The sequence below is a fragment of the Bos indicus genome, chromosome 16, assembly GCF_029378745.1.
Source record: "Bos indicus isolate NIAB-ARS_2022 breed Sahiwal x Tharparkar chromosome 16, NIAB-ARS_B.indTharparkar_mat_pri_1.0, whole genome shotgun sequence".
NCBI classification, from domain to species: domain Eukaryota; kingdom Metazoa; phylum Chordata; class Mammalia; order Artiodactyla; family Bovidae; genus Bos; species Bos indicus.
Window position 1 is genome coordinate 51585890 of NC_091775.1, and position 18282 is coordinate 51604171.

The 18282-nt window shown below is 47.5% G+C and overlaps 1 protein-coding gene across 13 annotated transcripts in view; it reads left to right on the forward strand.

The window, feature by feature from the left end:
- The window catches only part of CFAP74 (cilia and flagella associated protein 74), an 89747-nt gene that overhangs the window by 47650 nt on the left and 23815 nt on the right, over positions 1–18282 (forward strand). For all 13 annotated transcript variants that reach the window (XR_011560859.1, XR_011560860.1, XR_011560862.1 and 10 more), the window contains 6 exons: positions 8414–8578; positions 9893–10055; positions 11184–11260; positions 11764–11886; positions 16087–16208; positions 18089–18217. Coding sequence is in view for 8 of the 13 variants with exons in the window: in XM_070768360.1 (XP_070624461.1) it covers positions 8414–8578; positions 9893–10055; positions 11184–11260; positions 11764–11886; positions 16087–16208; positions 18089–18217 (779 nt within the window). In the remaining 5 variants the exon portion in view is untranslated. The remainder of the gene's footprint in view (positions 1–8413; positions 8579–9892; positions 10056–11183; positions 11261–11763; positions 11887–16086; positions 16209–18088; positions 18218–18282) is intronic.

Here is an 18282-nt window from a genome sequence, read left to right on the forward strand (position 1 = left end):
TTTCTCCACATCCTTGCCAGCACTTATTACTTATTTCTTTTTGATAACAGCTATTCTAATGGTACGGAGAAGGCAATGGCAACCCACTCTGGTACTCTTGCTTGGGAAATCTCATGGATGGAGGAGCCTGGTAGGCTGCAGTCCATGGGGTCGCTAAGAGTTGGACATGACTGAGCAACTTCCCTTTCACTTTCCACTTTCATGCATTGGAGAAGGAAATGGCAACCCACTCCAGTATTCTTGCCTGGAGAATCCCAGGGACGGGAGCCTGGTGGGCTACCGTCTATGGGGTCGCACAGAGTCGGACATGACTGACGTGACTTAGCAGCAGCAGCAGCATTCTAATGGTATGGCTTCCCTGGTGGTTTAGTAGTAAAGAATCTGCCTGCTAATGCAGGAGACATGGAGATGCAGGGTCGATCCCTGGGTTGGGAAGATCCCCTGGAGAAGGAAGTGGCAACCCACTGCAGTATTCTTGCCTGGGAAATCCCATGGACAGAGAAGCCTGGCAGGGTACAGTCCTTGGGGTTGCAAAGAGTCAGACACAACTCAGCAATTAAACAGCAACGATGTTCTAACGATATAAGACAACAGGGAGCTGTGGTTTTGATGTGCATTTCCTTGCTGATCAGTGATACTTTCATGAGGACCTTTCGTGTGCATGTTGGCCATTTGTATGTCTTGTTAGGGAAAATATCTATTCAATTCCTCTGTCTATTTTTAAATCATATTGTTTGGGTTGGTTTGTATTTTTGCTATTCAGTTGTGTGAATTCTTTACATATTTGGATATCAACTTCTTATCAGTGTGATTTGTAATGATTTTCTTCCATTCCATGAGCTGCTTTTTCATTTTGTTTGTAATCTCCTTTGTTACATGGAATTGATATTTTCTTTTAATTAAGAAAATTTTTGTATTAATGAAAAGCAGAAAGAATATCCATATAATCACTTCCTGAATCCAGTCACTGTCAACATTTGCCACTTCTTCTGTCTGTCTATCTGCTTACCTGGCCCACTTCAGAATGAAGCAGCAATTTCCTATTGCTCAATACCCATCCTTATAAAACATCAGCATCTCAAATACAATTAACCACATTCCTAGTCATCACCTCCCACCCAGTCCATATTCAAATGTACTGAGTTGTCCCCAGACCACCTTATATAACTGTGGTTTTTTGAGCTGAGATACAATCAAGCTCACATATTGCATTTGATTATTAAGCTCTTAAGTCTCTTTTCTTTCAGGCTTTAACTCTAGTAAAATACATACCTAGACATGGCATGTGTAGGAAATCCCATGGACGGAGGAGCCTGGCAGGCTATCGTCCATGGTCGCAAGAGTTGGACACGGCTTAGGGACTATACCACCACCAGCACCGCACATGGCATAGATATACATCTTAACTGGCTGTAAGTGCACAGCCCAGGGGTATTCCATACATTCACAGCGCTCTGAGCCCTCACCACCGTCTATCTCAGAGTCTTCATCTTGCAAAACTAGAGCTCTCCTTATTAAATGCTCGCTCCCCACCCTCCCCCAGCCCCTGGCACCCTCCATTCTCCTTTCTGTCTCTGTGAACCTGATGACTTTAAGTACCTTATGTAAGTGGGATCACAGGGCATGTCTCCTCTTATGAACAGCTTCTTTCACGGAGTGCAGTGCCCTCCAGGGCCGTCCGTGCTGCAGTCTGTGTCGGAACTTCTGAGGCTCAGTGCTGCGGGGGGCTCTGCTCCTGGTGTTTTGCTATTTGTTTTCATGCCCTGCAAGTTCTTTTGTCCCTCATCTCCTGCAGTGCTGTCATCTTTATGTTGAACTGACCTTACGTTGTGAAATGCTCAGATTCCTTTTTCATCCCCTTCTGTGTATCTTCTTTGTGGTGGGATTACATTTAGCATCCTAAAGTCACAACTATCCTATCTGGGTTTGTATCAGTCTGACATTAACAGCTCATGAAAGCTCCACTCCTTTATAGCGTTGTCCCACTCGGTTCAGTTGTTGATGTCACAAAATTACTTGTATTACTTGCGCATCCAGTAACATAAACAGAAATTGGTAGATACATCAGTTTCTTAGTTCTATAGAAAACAAAATGTGGAGTTATAAACCAAAGTTACAATAACACCAGCTTTTAGGCTAAAAAATGCTTTTTAAAAGACTGTGTTAGCATCTTAAATCATGTAGGAAACTAAAATTGCTGTTACAAACCATCATGACTTTGACACCAGCACTGTGTGTCTTCCTTTCCAGAGCCTGAGGTTACTCTCTGGGGTCCTTTCCTCTCGCCTGCGCGACTAGCTGGGGCATTTCCTGCAGGCAGAACTCCTGCAGCTCTTGTCCATCTGGGCCTGTCTTTTGAAGGACAGTTTTGGTTTTTTTTTAACGATTTTATTTATTTAATTATCTTTGCCTATGCTGGGTCTTCGTTGCTCTGCAGGCTTTTTCCTCTAGTTACAGTAATAGGGGGCTACTGTTCGTTGGGGCGCTCAGGCTTCTTATTGTGGCGGTTTCTCTTGTTGTGGAGCGAGGGCTCCAGGAGTGCAGGCTTCAGTAGTTGTGGCACGTGGGCTCAGCAGTTGCAGCTCTAGAGCACTGGCTCAGTAGTCGTGGTGCATGGGCTTAGTTCCTCCGTGGCATGTGCGATCTTCCCGGACCAGGCATTGAACCCTTGTCTCCTGCATTGACAGGCGATTCTTTACAACTGAGCCACCAGGGAAGCCCCTGAAGGACACTCTTGAAAATTTAGGATTCTCGACTGACATTTTTCTTCCTGGAGCAGATCGGCTCCTGGCCCTCTCTCCTCCAAGGTGTTTGTTGAGAAATCTGCCATGATCTTACTGAGGCTCCCTTGTGTGTGACACATCATTTCTCTCCTCCTGCTTTCAAGGTTCTCACTTTTTCTCTGGCCTTTAACGGTCTGATTACAAGGTGTCTCAGCACGAGTCTCTTTGAGTTCATCCTTCTCAGAGGTTATTGAACTTCTTGGGTGTTTGTAATCATGTCTTTCATCGAAGGTGGGGAGCTTTCAACCATTTTTAAAAAAACTTTTTTAATTGAAGGATAATTGCTTTTCAGAATCTTGTGGTTTTCCCTCATACATCAACAAGAGTCAGCCATAGGTACACCCATGTCCTCTCCTTCCTGAACCTCCCTCCCATCTGGCCCCATCTGGCCCTTCAACCTGTCACAGAGCCCCTGTTTGAGTTCCCTGAGTCACACAGCAAATTCCCATTGGCTATCTATTTTACATATGGTATTGTAAATTTCATATGTCTGTTTTGCCATTGCTGTCCTGAAAATAAATTCATCAGTACCATCTTTTTAGATTCCATATGTATGTGTCAGTATATGATATTTATTTACATTCCTACCAACAGTGCAAGAGGATTCGTTTTTCTCCACACCCTCTCCAGCATTTATTGTTTGCAGACTTTTTGATGATGGCCATTCTCACCAGTGTGGAGTGATATCTCATTGTAGTTTTGATTTGAGTTTCTCTCATAATGAGCGATGTTAAGCATCTTTTCATGTGTTTGTTAGCCATCTGTATGTCTTCTTTGAAGAAATGTCTGTTTAGGTCTTTTCCCCACTTTTTGATGGGATTGTTTGTTTTTCTGGTATTGAGTTGTACGAGTTGCTTGTATATTTTGGAAACTAATCCTTTTTCAGTTGTTTCATTTGCTGTTACCTTCTCCCATTCTGAGGGTTGTCTTTTCACCTTGCTTTTAGTTTCCTTTGCTGTGCAAAGGCTTTTAAGTTTAATCAGGCCCCACTTGTTTACTTTTGTTTTTATTTCCATTAATCTAGGAGGTGGGTCATAGAGGATCTTGCTTTGATTTGTGTCAGCAAGTGTTCTGCCTATGTTTTCCTCTAAGAGTTTTATAGTTTCTGGTTTTACTTTAGGTCTTTAATCCATTTTGAGTTTATCTTTGTGTGTGGTGTTAGGAAGTGTCCTAATTTCATTCTTTTACATGTAGCTGTCCAGTTTCCCCAGCACCACTTATTGAAGAGGCTGTCTTTGCCCCATTGTATATTCTTGCCTCCTTTGTGAAATATAAGGCACCCATAGGTTCATGGGTTTATTTCTGAGCTTTCTATCTTGTTCCATTGGTCTATATTTCTGTTTTTGTGCCAGTACCATACTGTCTCGATGACTGTAGCTTTGTAGTATAATCTGAAGTCAGGAAGTTTGATTCCTCCAGTTCCATTCTTCTTTCTCAAGACTGCTTTGGCTATTCATGGTCTTTTGTGTTTCCATATGAATTGTGAAAATTTTTGTTCTAGTTCTGTGAAAAATGCCATTGGTAATCTGATAGGGATCTCACTGAATCTGTAGATTGCATCTGGTAGTATAGTCATTTTCACAATATTGATTCTTCCTACCCAGGAACTTGGACTATCTCTCCATCTGTTTATGCCATCTTTGATTTCCTTCATCAGTGTCTTATACTTTTCCATATACAGTTCTTTTGTCTCCTTAGGTAGGTTTATTCCTAGAAATTTTATTCTTTTTGTTGCAGTGGTGAATGGGATTGATTCCTCAAGTTCTCTTTTTGAATTTTCATTGTTAGTGTATAGGAATACAAGTGATTTCTGTGGATTGACCTTGTATTCTGTGACTTTGCTGAATTCACTAGTAATTTTCTGATAGTTTCTTTTGGGTTTTCTATGTATAGTATCATGTCATCTGCAAACAATGAGAGTTTTACTTCTTCATTTCTGATCTGGATTCTTTTTATTTCTTTTTCTTCTCTAATTGTCATAGCTAGAACTTCCAAAACTATGTTTAATAATAGTGGTGAGAGTGGACACCCTTGTCTTGTTCCTGATCTTGGAGGGAATGCTTTTAGTTTTTCACCATTGGAAATAATGTTTGCTTTGGGCTTATCATATATGGCCTTTACTACGTCGAGGTTCCTTCTATGCCCATTTTTTGAAGCGTTTTTTACCATAAATGGGTGCTGAATTTTGTCGAAGTCTTTTTCTGCATCTATTGAGATGATCATATGGTTTATATATTTCAGTTTGTTAATATGGTGTATTGCATTGATTGATTTGTGTATATTGAAGAATCCTTGCATCCCTGGAATAAACCTGACTTGATCATGGTGTATGAGCTTTTTAACATGTTGTCGAATTATGTTTGCTAAAATTTTGGGGGGGATTTTTGCATCTATGTTCATCAGTAATATTTGCCTATAATTTTCTTTTTTTGTGTTGTCTTTGCCTGGTTTTGGTATCAGGGTGATGGGGGCCTCATAGAATGAGTTTGGAAGTGTTCCATCCTCTGCAGTTTTTTGGAAGAGTTTCAGAAAAATAGGCATTAGCTCTTCTCTAAATGTTTTACAGATGTCCCCTGTGAAGTCATCTGGTCCTGTGCTTTTGTTTTTGGGGAGATTTTTAATCACTGTTTGGATTTCAGTGTTTGTAATTGGTTTGTTCATAATTTCTATTTCTTCCTGGTTCAGTCTTGGGAGGTTGAACTTTTCTAATGATCTGTGCATTTCCTCTAGGTTGTCCATTTTGTTAGTATACAGTTGCTCATAATATTCTTTTATGATCCTTTGTATTCTGTGTTGTCTGTTTTAACCTCTCCTTTTTCATTTCTAATTTTGTTGATTTGACTTTTCTCCCTCTTTTTTCTTGATGCGTCTGGCTAGTGGTTTGTCAATTTTGTTTATCTTCTCAAAGAACCAGATTTTAGTTTTATTAATCTTTGCTAGTATTTCCTTCATTTCTTTTTCCTTTATTTCTGCTCTGAAATTTATGATTTATTTCCTTCTGCTGACATTGGAGAAGGCGATGGCACCCCACTCCAGTACTCTTGCCTGGAAAATCCCTTGGACGGAGGAGCCTGATGGGCTGCAGTCCATGGGGTCGCGAAGAGTTGGACACGACTGGGCAACTTCACTTCCACTTTTCAATTTCATGCATTGGAGAAGGAAATGGCAAGCCACTCCAGTGTTCTTGCCTGGAGAATCCCAGGGACGGGGAGCCTGGTGGGCTACCGTCTATGGAGTCGTACAGAGTCGGACACGACTGAAGCGACTTAGCAGCAGCAGCAGCTGACATTGGGGTTTTTTGTTCTTCTTTTTCCAGCTGCTTTAGATGTAGAGTTAGGTTGTCTATTTGATGCTTTTCTTGTTTCTTGAGGTAGGATTGTATTGCTGTAAATTTCCCTCTTAGAGCTGCTTTTGCTGAATCCCATAGATTTTGGGTTCTTGTGTTTTCATTGTCATTTGTTTCTAGGAATCTTGATTTCCCTTCTTATTTCTTCAGTAACCTCTTTGTTATTTAGTAATGTATTGTTTAATCTCCATGAGTTTGTTTTTTGCAGTTTTTTTTCCTGTAGTTGATATCTAGTCTTACAGCGTTGTGATCAGAGAAAATACTTGGTAACAATTTCAGTTTTCTTAAATTCACTGAGTCTTGATTTGTGGCCCAAGATGTGGTCTATCCTGGTTCCATGTGCACTTGAGAGCATATTCTTCTGCATTTGGATGGAAAGTCCTAAATATATCAATTAGGTCCTCTTGAACTAATGTTTCATTAAGGTTTGTGTTTCCTTATTGATTCTCTGTTTTGATGATCTGTCCTTTGGTATAAGTGGGATGTTAAAGTCCCCCACTATTATTGTGTTACTGTCGATTGCCCCTCTTTTTCGGCCATTGTTTTTTTTAAATATTCCCCCAGCCCTTTTCTGTCCTCCTCCTGGGACCCTGCGATGCACATTTTGATCATCAGGTCAGGGCCTTGTCAGGAAATGGTTTATTGCAGAACCAGTCTTCTTACTAGTTATAGATCTATTCAAATTGTCTTATTTCTTTGTGGTTTAGTGTTGGAAGGTTTTTGTGTTTCTAGGAATTCTGGGTTATCCAGTTTGTTGGTACAAGGGTAGTACTCTCTTGAAATGAAAGTGAAAGTCGCTCAGTCATGTCCGACTCTTTGCGACCCCATAGACTGTACAGTCCATGGAATTCTCCAGGCCAGAATACTGGAGTGAGTAGCCTTTCCCTTCTCCAGGGGATCTTCCCAACCCAGGGATCAAAACCAGGGATCAAACCCAGGTCTCCCGCATTGCAGGTGGATTCTTACCAGCTAAGCCATAAGGGAAGCCCATGTACTTTCTTAGAATCCTTTTTACTTCTGCAGAATCAGTATTAATGTCCCCATTTTCATTTCTGATTTTACTGCTTTGAGTCTTTATTTTCTTAGTCCGTGTAGGCAAAAGTTTGTCAATTTTGTTGATCTTTTTGAATAACCAACTTTTGGTTTCATTAATTTTCTCTATTATTTTTCTATTCTCTACTTTATCTCTGCTCTGATCCTTATTTTATTTTGTCTGCTAGTTTTGGAGTTTAGTTTGTTCTTTTCCTAATTTCTTGAGTTGTAAACATAAATTGTTTGTTTTAGATCTGTCTTATTTATTAATGTCAGTTTTTATAGCTATAAATTTCCCCTTCAGTGACCCTTCCACTCCATCCCATGAGTTTTGGTGTATTGTGTTTTTGTTTTCATTCATCTCTAGTTATTTTATAATTTCTCTTGTGATTTCTTCTTTGATTTTTTGTTTAGTTTCCATACTTTTGTGAATTTTCTTGTTTTCTTTATGTTTTTGATTTTTAACTGTATTCTGTTGTGGTCAGAGAAGATACTTTGTATGATATCTCTCTTTAAAAGTCTGTTGAGTCTTTTGTGGCCTAACTTATGGTCAATCCTGGAAAATGTCTTGTGTGCACCTGACAAAAACATATGTGTTGTTGTTGGGTGAAGTGTTCTGTGTGCATCTGTTAGATCCCATGGTTTATTGTGCTGCTCAAGTTCTGTATTTCCTTACTTATCTTCTGTCTGGTTGTTCTGTTCATTGTGAGAAGAGTAGTGTAGAGCTATATTTCTCCTTCAGTTTCCTCAGTTCTTGCTTCATGTACTTTTGATAGTCTGCCAGATACGTAAGTGATTATAATTGTTATATCTTCCTGCTATGGTGAATCTTTTATTAATATACAACCATTGAATTTTTTTAGCCTTTTCCAGAATGCTGTATAGTTGGAATCATACAGTTTGAAAACTTTTCAAACAGACTTCTTTCACTTATGTAGCTATACACATCTAAGGTTGCTCCATGTTTTTTATGGCTTGATAGCTCACTTCTTTTTAGCTGGCTTGATTTTTTAAAAATTGGACTCAGGTGCTCCCCAATGTCATGATCAATACACGAGTTTATGATTTCTGGCATGTGAATTGTGTTCGTGGACAGTGCAGAGACCTTTCCTCTCCCCCATGGAGCCAGATGCAGACCTTATCCATGAGTGTGGGGATGGGGTCAGAGCTCCGTGTCCCCTCGGCTGTGGGGTGGCAGGTGGGAGAGGAGACCTGCTGTGGTCACCCTGGCTCACTCAAGGTCTTCTGACAGCTGTCCCTCGACAAGGAGCTCATCGACTTTGGCAGCTACACAGTGGGTGAGACTGCAATCCGGACCATCACGCTGACCAACACTGGGGGCTTGGGCACCAAGTTCAGATTTCTTCTGGCATCAGAGACTTGTGAGATGGACACCTCCCAGTCGGTCCTAAAATTAGTGAGTGTGCCGCTGCTCCTGGTCAATGCTGTGGCTGCTCAGCCAAGGGCAGCGCGTGGTATCTCCTGCCCCAAGATACAGTCCCATGAGTGTGAAGTGGGCCATGAGTCAAAGGAGCCTATTGATGTGAGCAGGATGAGGAGGGGTGGCAGGACAGCCTCCAGTCCATCTGGAAGTGCTCGAACTCTGTAGGGAGCACACCTTGGCAGCAGGACACTGTCCCCTGTCACATGTGTTGGCAAGGCAGTGGACAAGCATTCTCAGAGTAGGGGCATCCCAGACCCCTCAGGCTGAAAAGCTCAGCAAACCCTGCCCTGCACCCACATCTCTCTCAAAAGTATGAGGGAGGCCCTGGTCCTCTCATGGGAAGGCTGTGCATGTGCTGCCAAGGAAACAGAAACAGGAGGGACCCCATCCATGGAGACAACTTCTAAAACAGCCAGTGGTCAGGGAAGGGGTGTGGTGGTCATTTGGGGGTGAGCACAGAGAGAGAAAGTTTGCCTCAAAATACATTAGTTGAAACTTTCCTATAAGAAGCACTTAGTCTGTTTTCTCTGCTGCATTAAGGGGTTTCAGCAAAGGTCCTGGAAGGGTCTCCCCTGGAGAGGGAGAAGGCAGAGGTACCCTGAACAGCAACATGGGCCAGCTGCTGCAACAGAGGTTGGGACTGGGGTGTGAACCCAGAGCATGGGATGATGAGGGAAGAGGCGGTGCAGGAGCCAGGCTTATGGAGGGAGGACAAGTGGCCGGGCCCTCAGGCTCTCCACGGGTACTGGCTCTGTGTCTCAGTGGGCGTCTGAGCAGCTAGACGGCAGCTCCACCAGGACAATGCCCTGCAGGTCCCCCATGGACCCTGAGTCACACGCAGCAGGCACTCAGTCAGTCTGTTCCTGAGCCCAGGGGAGAGGCCTGCGGGTCAGTGGCCTCTTGGAAAGGAGCAGAGAAGAAGCCAGCCTGCTCTCAGCCTGCAGGGGTCTGGGCCAAAGCCAGGAGAGCTCTGGGCTGGAGCCTGGGGGGTGCCCAAGCTCACAGTGGAGAGCAGCAGGTGTCCTGGAGGAACTCGGCCCCATGCCTGTGTGCAGAGTCTCTAGGAAGGGGCTGAGGAGGAAACCACCTGCGTTAGAGGAGGCCCTGAGCCCCAGGCAAACTCAGCACAGGTCAATGGAGAGCTGCCAAGGGGGTCATGCAGGAGCCCGTGGTCCCCAGCCCAGATCATGGCCGGGTTCTCAGCGTGGCACCTCAGGGATGGTGGATCTGGATAGCTAATGGGAAAGGCAAATGGACTGCACTAAAGGTATCATGTTCTCTTTTCAGAGTAGTACCTTCACGTATGAAGACAAAAGTTTGTATGATAAATTCACCACCAGTTTTTCTGAGCATCAGATGGAGGGCAATGAGTCATCTCCTACAGATGTACCAAGCCAGAAGGAGTCTGGAAAGCTGGACGTGAAGGAGCAGGAGGAGGGGCACCCCATCGGTGAGCTGGGCCCATGGCCTGCGCTCAGCATACAGCCCTGGGCTCCTTGGCACAGGTTCCCTGAGTCCCAGCCATGTGATGGGCAGAGAGGCAGCACTCAGCATGCAGCCCTGGGCCCCTCAGCACAGAGGCCCTGAGTCCCAGCCATGTGACAGGCAGAGGGCCTACGGGTTGGGTCAGAGGGCCCCAGAGGACAGATTCCGGAGCCACTTAGAGCACGTCCACACAGACAAGGCCAAACAACTGTGAAAACAGGCTGGAGGGGGTACTGTGTTACCTTTCCAGGACTTGGCAGCCCCCCTCCCCCTACCACCCCAGCCTGGCCCCCCATCCTCCCCCCCACCCCACCGGGCCCAGCCCTCACACAGCTTTCTACCATTTTCTCCTCTTAATACAAATGTCTCGAGTCCACTTTCAGCTCCTCCTGCCTTGAAGCAAAGCCTCAGATGGTCCACTTAGCTTCCCCATGTTTCTCTGCTGTCCTCTCTCAGACATGCTGCTCTTAGGCCATTTTGAGCAACTCAGGACCTTCTCCCACCTAGGCCTCCCACTCCAGAAGCCACAGTGACCACTGTCTGAGTCCACCCAAGAAACCCCAGCCCTGGGACCATACATGGCATTGAAGTTGGGGGTCCCTGAGTTCGCAAGGCCCCCATGCAGGAGATGGCCATGGGAGCTGTGAGAGTGGAAACACATCCACGTGAACCTGGGGCCACAGTGACAGCCTCTTGTGCCAACGAGCCAGGCTGTCTACCTGCACTGACCCTACAGCCCTGTGACCCCTGTCCTGGCGCAGAAGGGTCAGTACACCCTGCCCAGGCCTGGGGCACAACCCCACTCCACTCTGGTCCTCCTGTGCCACCAAGTGGCCCTTCTTTGCAGACCTGGGTCAGGGGGAAGGGTGGGGGCCCTGCCTGGGTCAGGGTGCCCCCTGTGAGGGCCCTCGCCAGCCCTGGGGACAGGTGGGAGAGCAGCACGTGATATTGTCAGGATGAGGTATCTGTTCAGGAGGGCTGGGGTGGCCTCCACAGACTCCAGGACAGCACCTGGTCTGGGAGAGGAAGGGGCCCTGGTGCCCCAGCTCTCCTGGCCCGGCCAGCCTCACCTGTGAACCCCCTTCTCTTCCAGAATCAGAGGGCGTGACCTTGACCACCATCATGACTATACCTCCCAATGAGGAACAGATGGAGTTCTCGCTGGGAGAGGTCAGCAAGGCCTGCCTTCCTCCAGCCCTGGGATGGCCTGTCCATCTGACCAGAGCTGGATGAGACTAGTCTGGTCATCGGACTTGTAGCCTCTGGGCGATTAGCTATCTCAGCCCGTATCTGGCCACACCATCCCCAACTGGGCTAGGTCAGACCCAGAGCCAAAGAGGCAGGCCTGGGTGCCCCTGTTGAGTGCAGAGGAGACTTCCGTGTAGGGCCTCACTAGCCAGAGCGGCAGGGGTGGGGGTGGGGTCCACGTGTGTGTGCACGTGTGTCCATGTGGTACATGTGTGTGTGTCCACGTGTGTGCGTGTCCACATGTGTGCATGTGTGTGCATCCATGTGTGTTCACGTGTGTGTGCAAGGCCCGGGTCATCAGGAGAGCAAGCGCACACATGGCTGCTGCCACCTCCCACCACACAGTGATTGGCCATGGTGAGGCCATGGGAGGTACCTGTCCAGAATGTGAAGGCTGACCAGCCTTCCGCCTCTCTTCCCTGCAGACAACAGAGGGGGACATAGGCCCCTTCAGCTCCATCAAGGTGCCCGTCATCTTCACCCCGATTGTCCCGGGAACGGTCCAGAACAGTTTCAAGGTTGTGTTTAAGAATCAGCAGTGCCCAACTGTGAGTACCATGCTGCTCCCCAGGCATGGGGTCCCGCCCTCCACCTTCCATCCACCCAACCATATGGGGCCTATATTACAGAAAAACCAAAGGAACTTTCTGGCCAACCCTATATTTTGGATATTAATCTCTTATCAGTCATATCATTTGCAAACATTTTCTCCTATTCAGTAGGTTGTCTTTTCATGGTTTTTTTTTGTTTTTTTGGTTTTTGTTTTGTCTTTTCAGTTTTCTCAATGGTTTCCTTTCCTGTGCAAAAGCTTTTATGCTTCATTAAGTCCCATTTGTTTGTTTTTGCTTTTATTTCCTTTGCCTTCAGACACAAATCCAAAAAAATATTGCTGCAATTTATGGCAAAGAGTGTCCTGCCTATGTTTTCTTCTAGAAGTTTAATGGTTTCTGGTCTTATATTTAGGAATTTAGTCCATTTTGAGTTTATTTTTGATGTGGTGTTAGAGAATGTTCTAATTGCACTCTTTTACTTGTAGCTGTCCAGTTTTCCCAGCACCATTTATTAAAGAGACTGTCTTTTCTCCATTGTATGTTCTTTTCTCCTTTGTCATAAATTAGGTAACCATAGGTACATGGGTTTATTTCTGGGCTCTTTATCCTGTTCCATTGGTCTGTGTGCCTGTTTTTTGCACCAGTGCCATGCAGTTTTGATGACTGTAGCTTTGCAGTATAGTCTGGAGTCAGAAAGGGTGAATCCTCCAGCTCCATTCCTCTCTTTCAAGGTGCTTTGGCATCCCTCCATGTTCCTTCCGCATGTCCACCTTCCCTGTGACCCAACCTTTGACAAGTTCTCCTTACATGCCTCACAGAGGGCTCTGTACAACTGCCTTATTGTTTGATGCATGAGGGTTTGTGGTTGTTTTCTTATAGTAAACTATGCCTTCCGCCAGAACCAAACAGACCTCTTCCCCCCTGCTGCTCAGACATCTCTAACAACAGCTGCTCCCACGATAATGATAGAGCCACCCTGCTCTCCTCTGCTTCCCCTTAGCCTCATTTCCCTGTGTCGCCTCCCATAGTCATCCTTTTTTTACTCTGTATGTATTTTAAGGAGCCAGGTTTTTTCTATGGATCCAACTAATGCTGTCTGCCTTTATGGGGACACTCCAGTGTGTTCACAGCATAATACTGACACACTTAATCTCCAAAATATGCAAGCAGCTCATGCAGCTCAATACCAGAAAAATGAACAACCCAATCAAAAAGTGGGCAAAAGAGCTAAACAGACATTTCTCAAAAAATTGAAAGCATTACCTCTAAAATCAGGAACAAGACAAGAGTGCCCATTCTCACCACTGTTACTACAAATGACAAAGAATTAATCTCCAAAACACTGACACACTTTGTTTTACTTCTTCCATTAGTTGTATTGACTATTCATTTTATGATATTATTTCCTCACTTTCAATTTTCTTGTTTTGGTTGGTTTAATCAAGTTGCTACTTATTCCTTTTCTTCCTGTTATTTGGAAATTCTACTTTCCATTCCATGAACAGTCCCCTCCACTTTCAGCCCCCAAATCCCACATGACTTTCTACTTCTTAAATGGAAGAGGAAAACCCTCCAGGACAGACTGTGCCCAGCAGGACACTCGGCCAGCACTTCCTTATGACCGAAATACAGTGTGACATTGTGTCCGTCTTACTGACCCTCTTTCTTGGCCTTCAGTGTCTCCATAACACTTAAGTTTCACTGGAATTATTAGAATCTCCTCTGAACCTGCTGCCACTGCTTTAGGAGTTCTGACCTGACACCGTGGTCTGTGTTTCCGGGCAGGTGATCTCTTTCCAGCTGTGACCAGTTGATGCATCTGTGCTCACTGCACTGTCCTCTCCTCACTGCTTCGGAAGTCTCTGCTCTGCCATGATTCCTATTCAGCGGCCAGAGATTTGAGACAAGACACTCATTTGTTTGAACAGAAACCCCAAGGAATGGGCCGTGCCCTACAGTACCCCATAGTGTTCCACAATACTCACACTGCCCCCTGTCAGTAGTACCAATTGGAGTTCCACAGAGCCTCAGAGAACCCTACAGGACCCCATGGAGCCCCCTGGTACCCTACAGGACCCCACAGAGCCCCTGCTCTGTGACGGGAAGGAACACGGGCCAGTGCTGGGTAACCAACCACTCAAGAGAGGACAGCCTGGCTGGGGCTGTGACTTTGAATCAAGCATGTGCCAGCCCATGGGGGCCCTGCTGAGTGAGGCAGGCAGTGAACACCTTGACTGCTCCCCACGCACTGACCTCTCCCAACCAGAATTGGGGACACACACGCAGCCACTGTGCAGCTCTCAGCCTCCTTGGGTGAGCAGGGGTATGGGCTCCCCATCCTGCCTGCCTGTTTTCCTGAGACCAGGCCCCTTATGACAGGTCTAGAATCTGCCAGCCTGCAGCCCCTTCCCATCCAGGGGTCTGGGGGCACTGCTGCCATCTTCCCACGAGGACGGCCCCCCTCCCATGTCCAGGCCTCTCTTTCCCACCCTGCTGGCTCTGCTGTAGATGGGGGCTTCCTTGCCCTCCTTCGTGGAAGTCTGAACTCCGAGGCCTGGGTCTTTCTTCACCCTCATTTGTCACGTGTCACCCCCTGAGTCCATCTGCTCGCCTGGAGCTGATTCAGGTGCTGGCAAGACCGGCCTCTCTGTGACCTGCCTGGCCCTGCCGCCAGGATGCTGCTTGGGGCCTCTGAGCCTCTCAGCCACTGCCCCAGCCCACCCCTGCTGCCTCTGACAGAAGAGGTTGCCTTTGTCCTCAAACCCTCTCCCAACTGCCCCAGCAGCTCCATCTCCCTGGACCTGCTTTCTGTTTATTCTGTCTGGTCTGTCTCTGGCCCTGGAAATGGGCTGTGTTTCAGTGACCCAGTGGCCTCGGATCTGGTCCAGCTGTGTTCTGAGGTCACAGTCCTGCAGGTGGTAGGAAGGAATGCCCCCCACACAGTCTTGTGGGTTGGCGGTCCCTGGCGCTACCCTGGGGGGGCTGCTGTGCACACACTCACCTGGCAAGACACCCACAAAGCCCAGCTCTGAGACCAGGACTCGGGGTCTGACTGCAGGGAGAAGCACCTCTGTGTCTGGGCCCTTGAGAGACCTGAGCTTCCATCTGTGTTGGCCATGTGCACAGCCTGTGTGACACACGATTTTGTAGCAAAAAGGTTTTTCTAAACCATTAAAAATGTGGATATTTAGGAAGCTGCATGACACGTTTGTGAAAACCCATTGTACAAGTCTACCTTCTCATGTTTAAAAATTTTGAAAATAAACAGGATTATTTAAATTATATGATATGGGGACCTCCCTGGTGGTCCAGTGGTTAAGAATCCACCTTCCAATGCAGGGAGTGTGGGGTTTGACCCTTGATCAGGGAACTAAAATCTCACATGCCTCGTGGCCAAAAAAAACACACCAAAACATAAAACAGAAGCAATAAATCCAATTGTAACAAATCCAATAAAGACTTTTTAAAATAATTATATGACGTGAAGGACTTCCCTGGTTAGGAAGTTCAGTGGTTAGGTTCAGTGGTTAGGATGCTGAGCTCTCACTGCCAATGTTCAGTTCCTAGTCAGGGAACTAAGATCCCACATGCCTCAGAGCATGATCCAAAAATAAACAGAGCTCTGCTCATTAACAACAACAAAAAAATGATCTAATGTGAAAACTGCCATAGATCTCAAAAACATGGTTAGTTTAATTTTTTTTTAATATTTATTTGGCTGCAACAGGTCTTAATTGTGGCATGTGAGATCTAGTTCTCTGACCAGGGATCCAACCCGGATCCCCCACACTGGGAGTGCATAGTCTTGCCACTGGACCACCAGGGAAGTCCCAATGGCTAGTGTAATTATTAACCTTCCAATACTTGCAACAGCTGGGACTTCCCAGGTGGCACTAGCGGTAAAGAACCCGCCTGCCAGTGCAGGAGATGCAAGAGACAGGTTCTGTCCCTGGGTTTAGAAGATCCCCTGGGGAAGGCCATGGCAAACCACTCCAGTATTCTTGCCTGGAGAAAATCCCATAGACAAAGGAGCCTGGCGGACTACAGTCCTTGGGGTTGCACAGAGTCAGACACGACTGGGCACATGGTACTTTTAGGAATTACAGATCATGCTCTGAGCTCTGTGTTAGCGCTCACAAGCACTGTCTGCTCTGCTGATGAACATGCGTGTTATTGGATTTTCGTGTTCAAATTCAGTTATATTTCAAAGTCGTCGGCGTGGCTATCGATGTGCCTGTCTGGGTGCCAAAGCCCAACGTAGACCTGAAGATCTGCATGTACGATCGGCTGTACCAGGACTCGATCCTCGTCCACACGCGGTGAGCCCTGGCTGGGTGAGATCCGATACCTCAAGGTGGGGGTCTCCAGGGATTGCCCTGAGAGCCAACTGGGACCCCAGAGCTGTCATAGGATGGAAGCCCGAGGGTCAGCGTCAGACAGAGGCTGACAGTTGCTGGGCTGCTGGCCTTGAAAATGGAAGAGGGGCCACAAACCAAGGGACGTGGCATCTCCAGAAACCAGAAAAGCCAGGAGAGCGTTCTCTGTGGAGCCTCCGGGGGAACCAGCCCTGCCTGCAGCTGGGTTTCAGCCCTGGGACACGGTGTCTGGACCTGACTTCCAGGACCGTGAGGATAAATCGGTGTCATCACCCCTGTCTGTGGGGGGGTCGGCACCCCGCACACCAGGTCAGGCTCCTCGCAGACACAGACAGAAGAGGGGGCTGGTCCTCTGAAGGAACATGGGTGGAGTTCTGAGAAAAGAAGCATGTTTCATTCACAGAGCTTTGCAAGGGTGTCCAGACACCACGGTTGTCATTTCTTTTTTACTCTCCCTTTCTTTTTTTTTTTTAACTCAAGTTCAATTAAGTGGAAAAAAGAGGCAAACCCAACAGTTAGAGCTTAGTGGGTCTTCACTAACCAAACACACCTGTACTTGGCCAGCTGCTGTACCCAGGGTCCTGCTTCTCTCCGGAAGTGGGGGCGATGTCAGCCTGGGTGCAATTAGGCTGGCACCTGCCAGCTGCTGGGTCCCCAGATGTCAGTGCTGCAAACATCGGGTGACCTGCTTTTCCCGGAGGCTGGGGTCTCGGAGCAGGTTTCAGATGGATTGTTTGGTAAACCAGGGTTTAACAGGGTCTGGTCAGTTTACCTCAATGCAAAGTGTGTCCACCCCTGGGGTGGATTGGGGGACACGGAGCACGGGAGCTCTGCTTTCTCAGCCTGTCCCCTGAGGCACGCACTCGACCTCTTAGGTTTGTTGAATGATTTTAGAATTCAATGTTATTACCAGTTTTATGGGTACAGAGGTAGCAAGGGAGTGAGTTCACAAAGACCCTGGTTGTAGTTGCCTGAGGGGAACCCAGCCTCAGCAGAAACCAGGGTGGGAGGGCCCAGTCTGAACACCTTTCATGGTAGGGGACATTCAGTGCTGGGTGACACTGGGGCCAGAGGTCAAAGTTGAGAGAAGAGAGACCTTCCTTTGCAATCTCAGGAGCCCATGGGTCACTCAGGGTCCCGATCGGCCCTGGGTTCCCCATGCAGAGGGACTGTGAGAATCACCCCGGGCGGTTAAGGAGACACCGAGAGGCCTGAGAGGCTCTGGACCATGGCCTGGGGTCCCTGATGGCCCAGGGGCGGTCTCCTTAACAGGCCTAGGGCAGCTCACCCACTGCCTCTCTTTCTGGAGACTGGAGAGCAGGTGGGGAGGGGGTGTCCTAATGGGGCTGTGGCCCACGTGGTTGACTGGGGGCACGCCTGGCTTTCTCCGGCTGGTCCTGAGTTGAAAGCAAGGACAAAAATTGGGGAAGCTGCCGTCACCAAGGCCAAGGCCTGGCCACCTGGGGCCTCCTGAGCGTCCTGCAAGAGAGCCTGTGCCTGAGTGGGGAATGGCAGAACTCCAGGAGGAACAGGGCCCCCTCTCCCTGACCCCCGGCCTGTGAGGCGCTTCCCAGAAAACACTCAGGTTCTAAAAACCGACCAGGGTGACTTTCAGTTGTGATGTTTTTATTTGTAAGGATTCCTCAGCCAATGTCATTTCAGGAAAACCTGCCCCTGTGAGCAGGGCTCTGAAGCCTGTCCGACAGTGGGGCTGGAGGGTGGGGGCTGTGCCCGGCAGGGCTGTGCCTGGAGGGGGTGCACTGGGCCCTGTGGGGCAAGGACTGACCTCAAGTCGCTGTCCGGCCCTCCCTTGGATGCTGCAGGTCGAAGGCCGCGTTGCGCCTAAAGTTCGAGGTGTGCAAGGAGCTGCGGGGCCACGTGGAGCTCCTGCCTGAGACTGGCTACATCCAGGCCCTGTCGTCCTACTCAGTGCAGCTCAAGTTCCTGCCCAGGTGATGTGCCCAGCAGGGCGCCGCTCCTCCCGGGTCGGGGGGAGGGGGGGGGGGCGGTCCTGAGT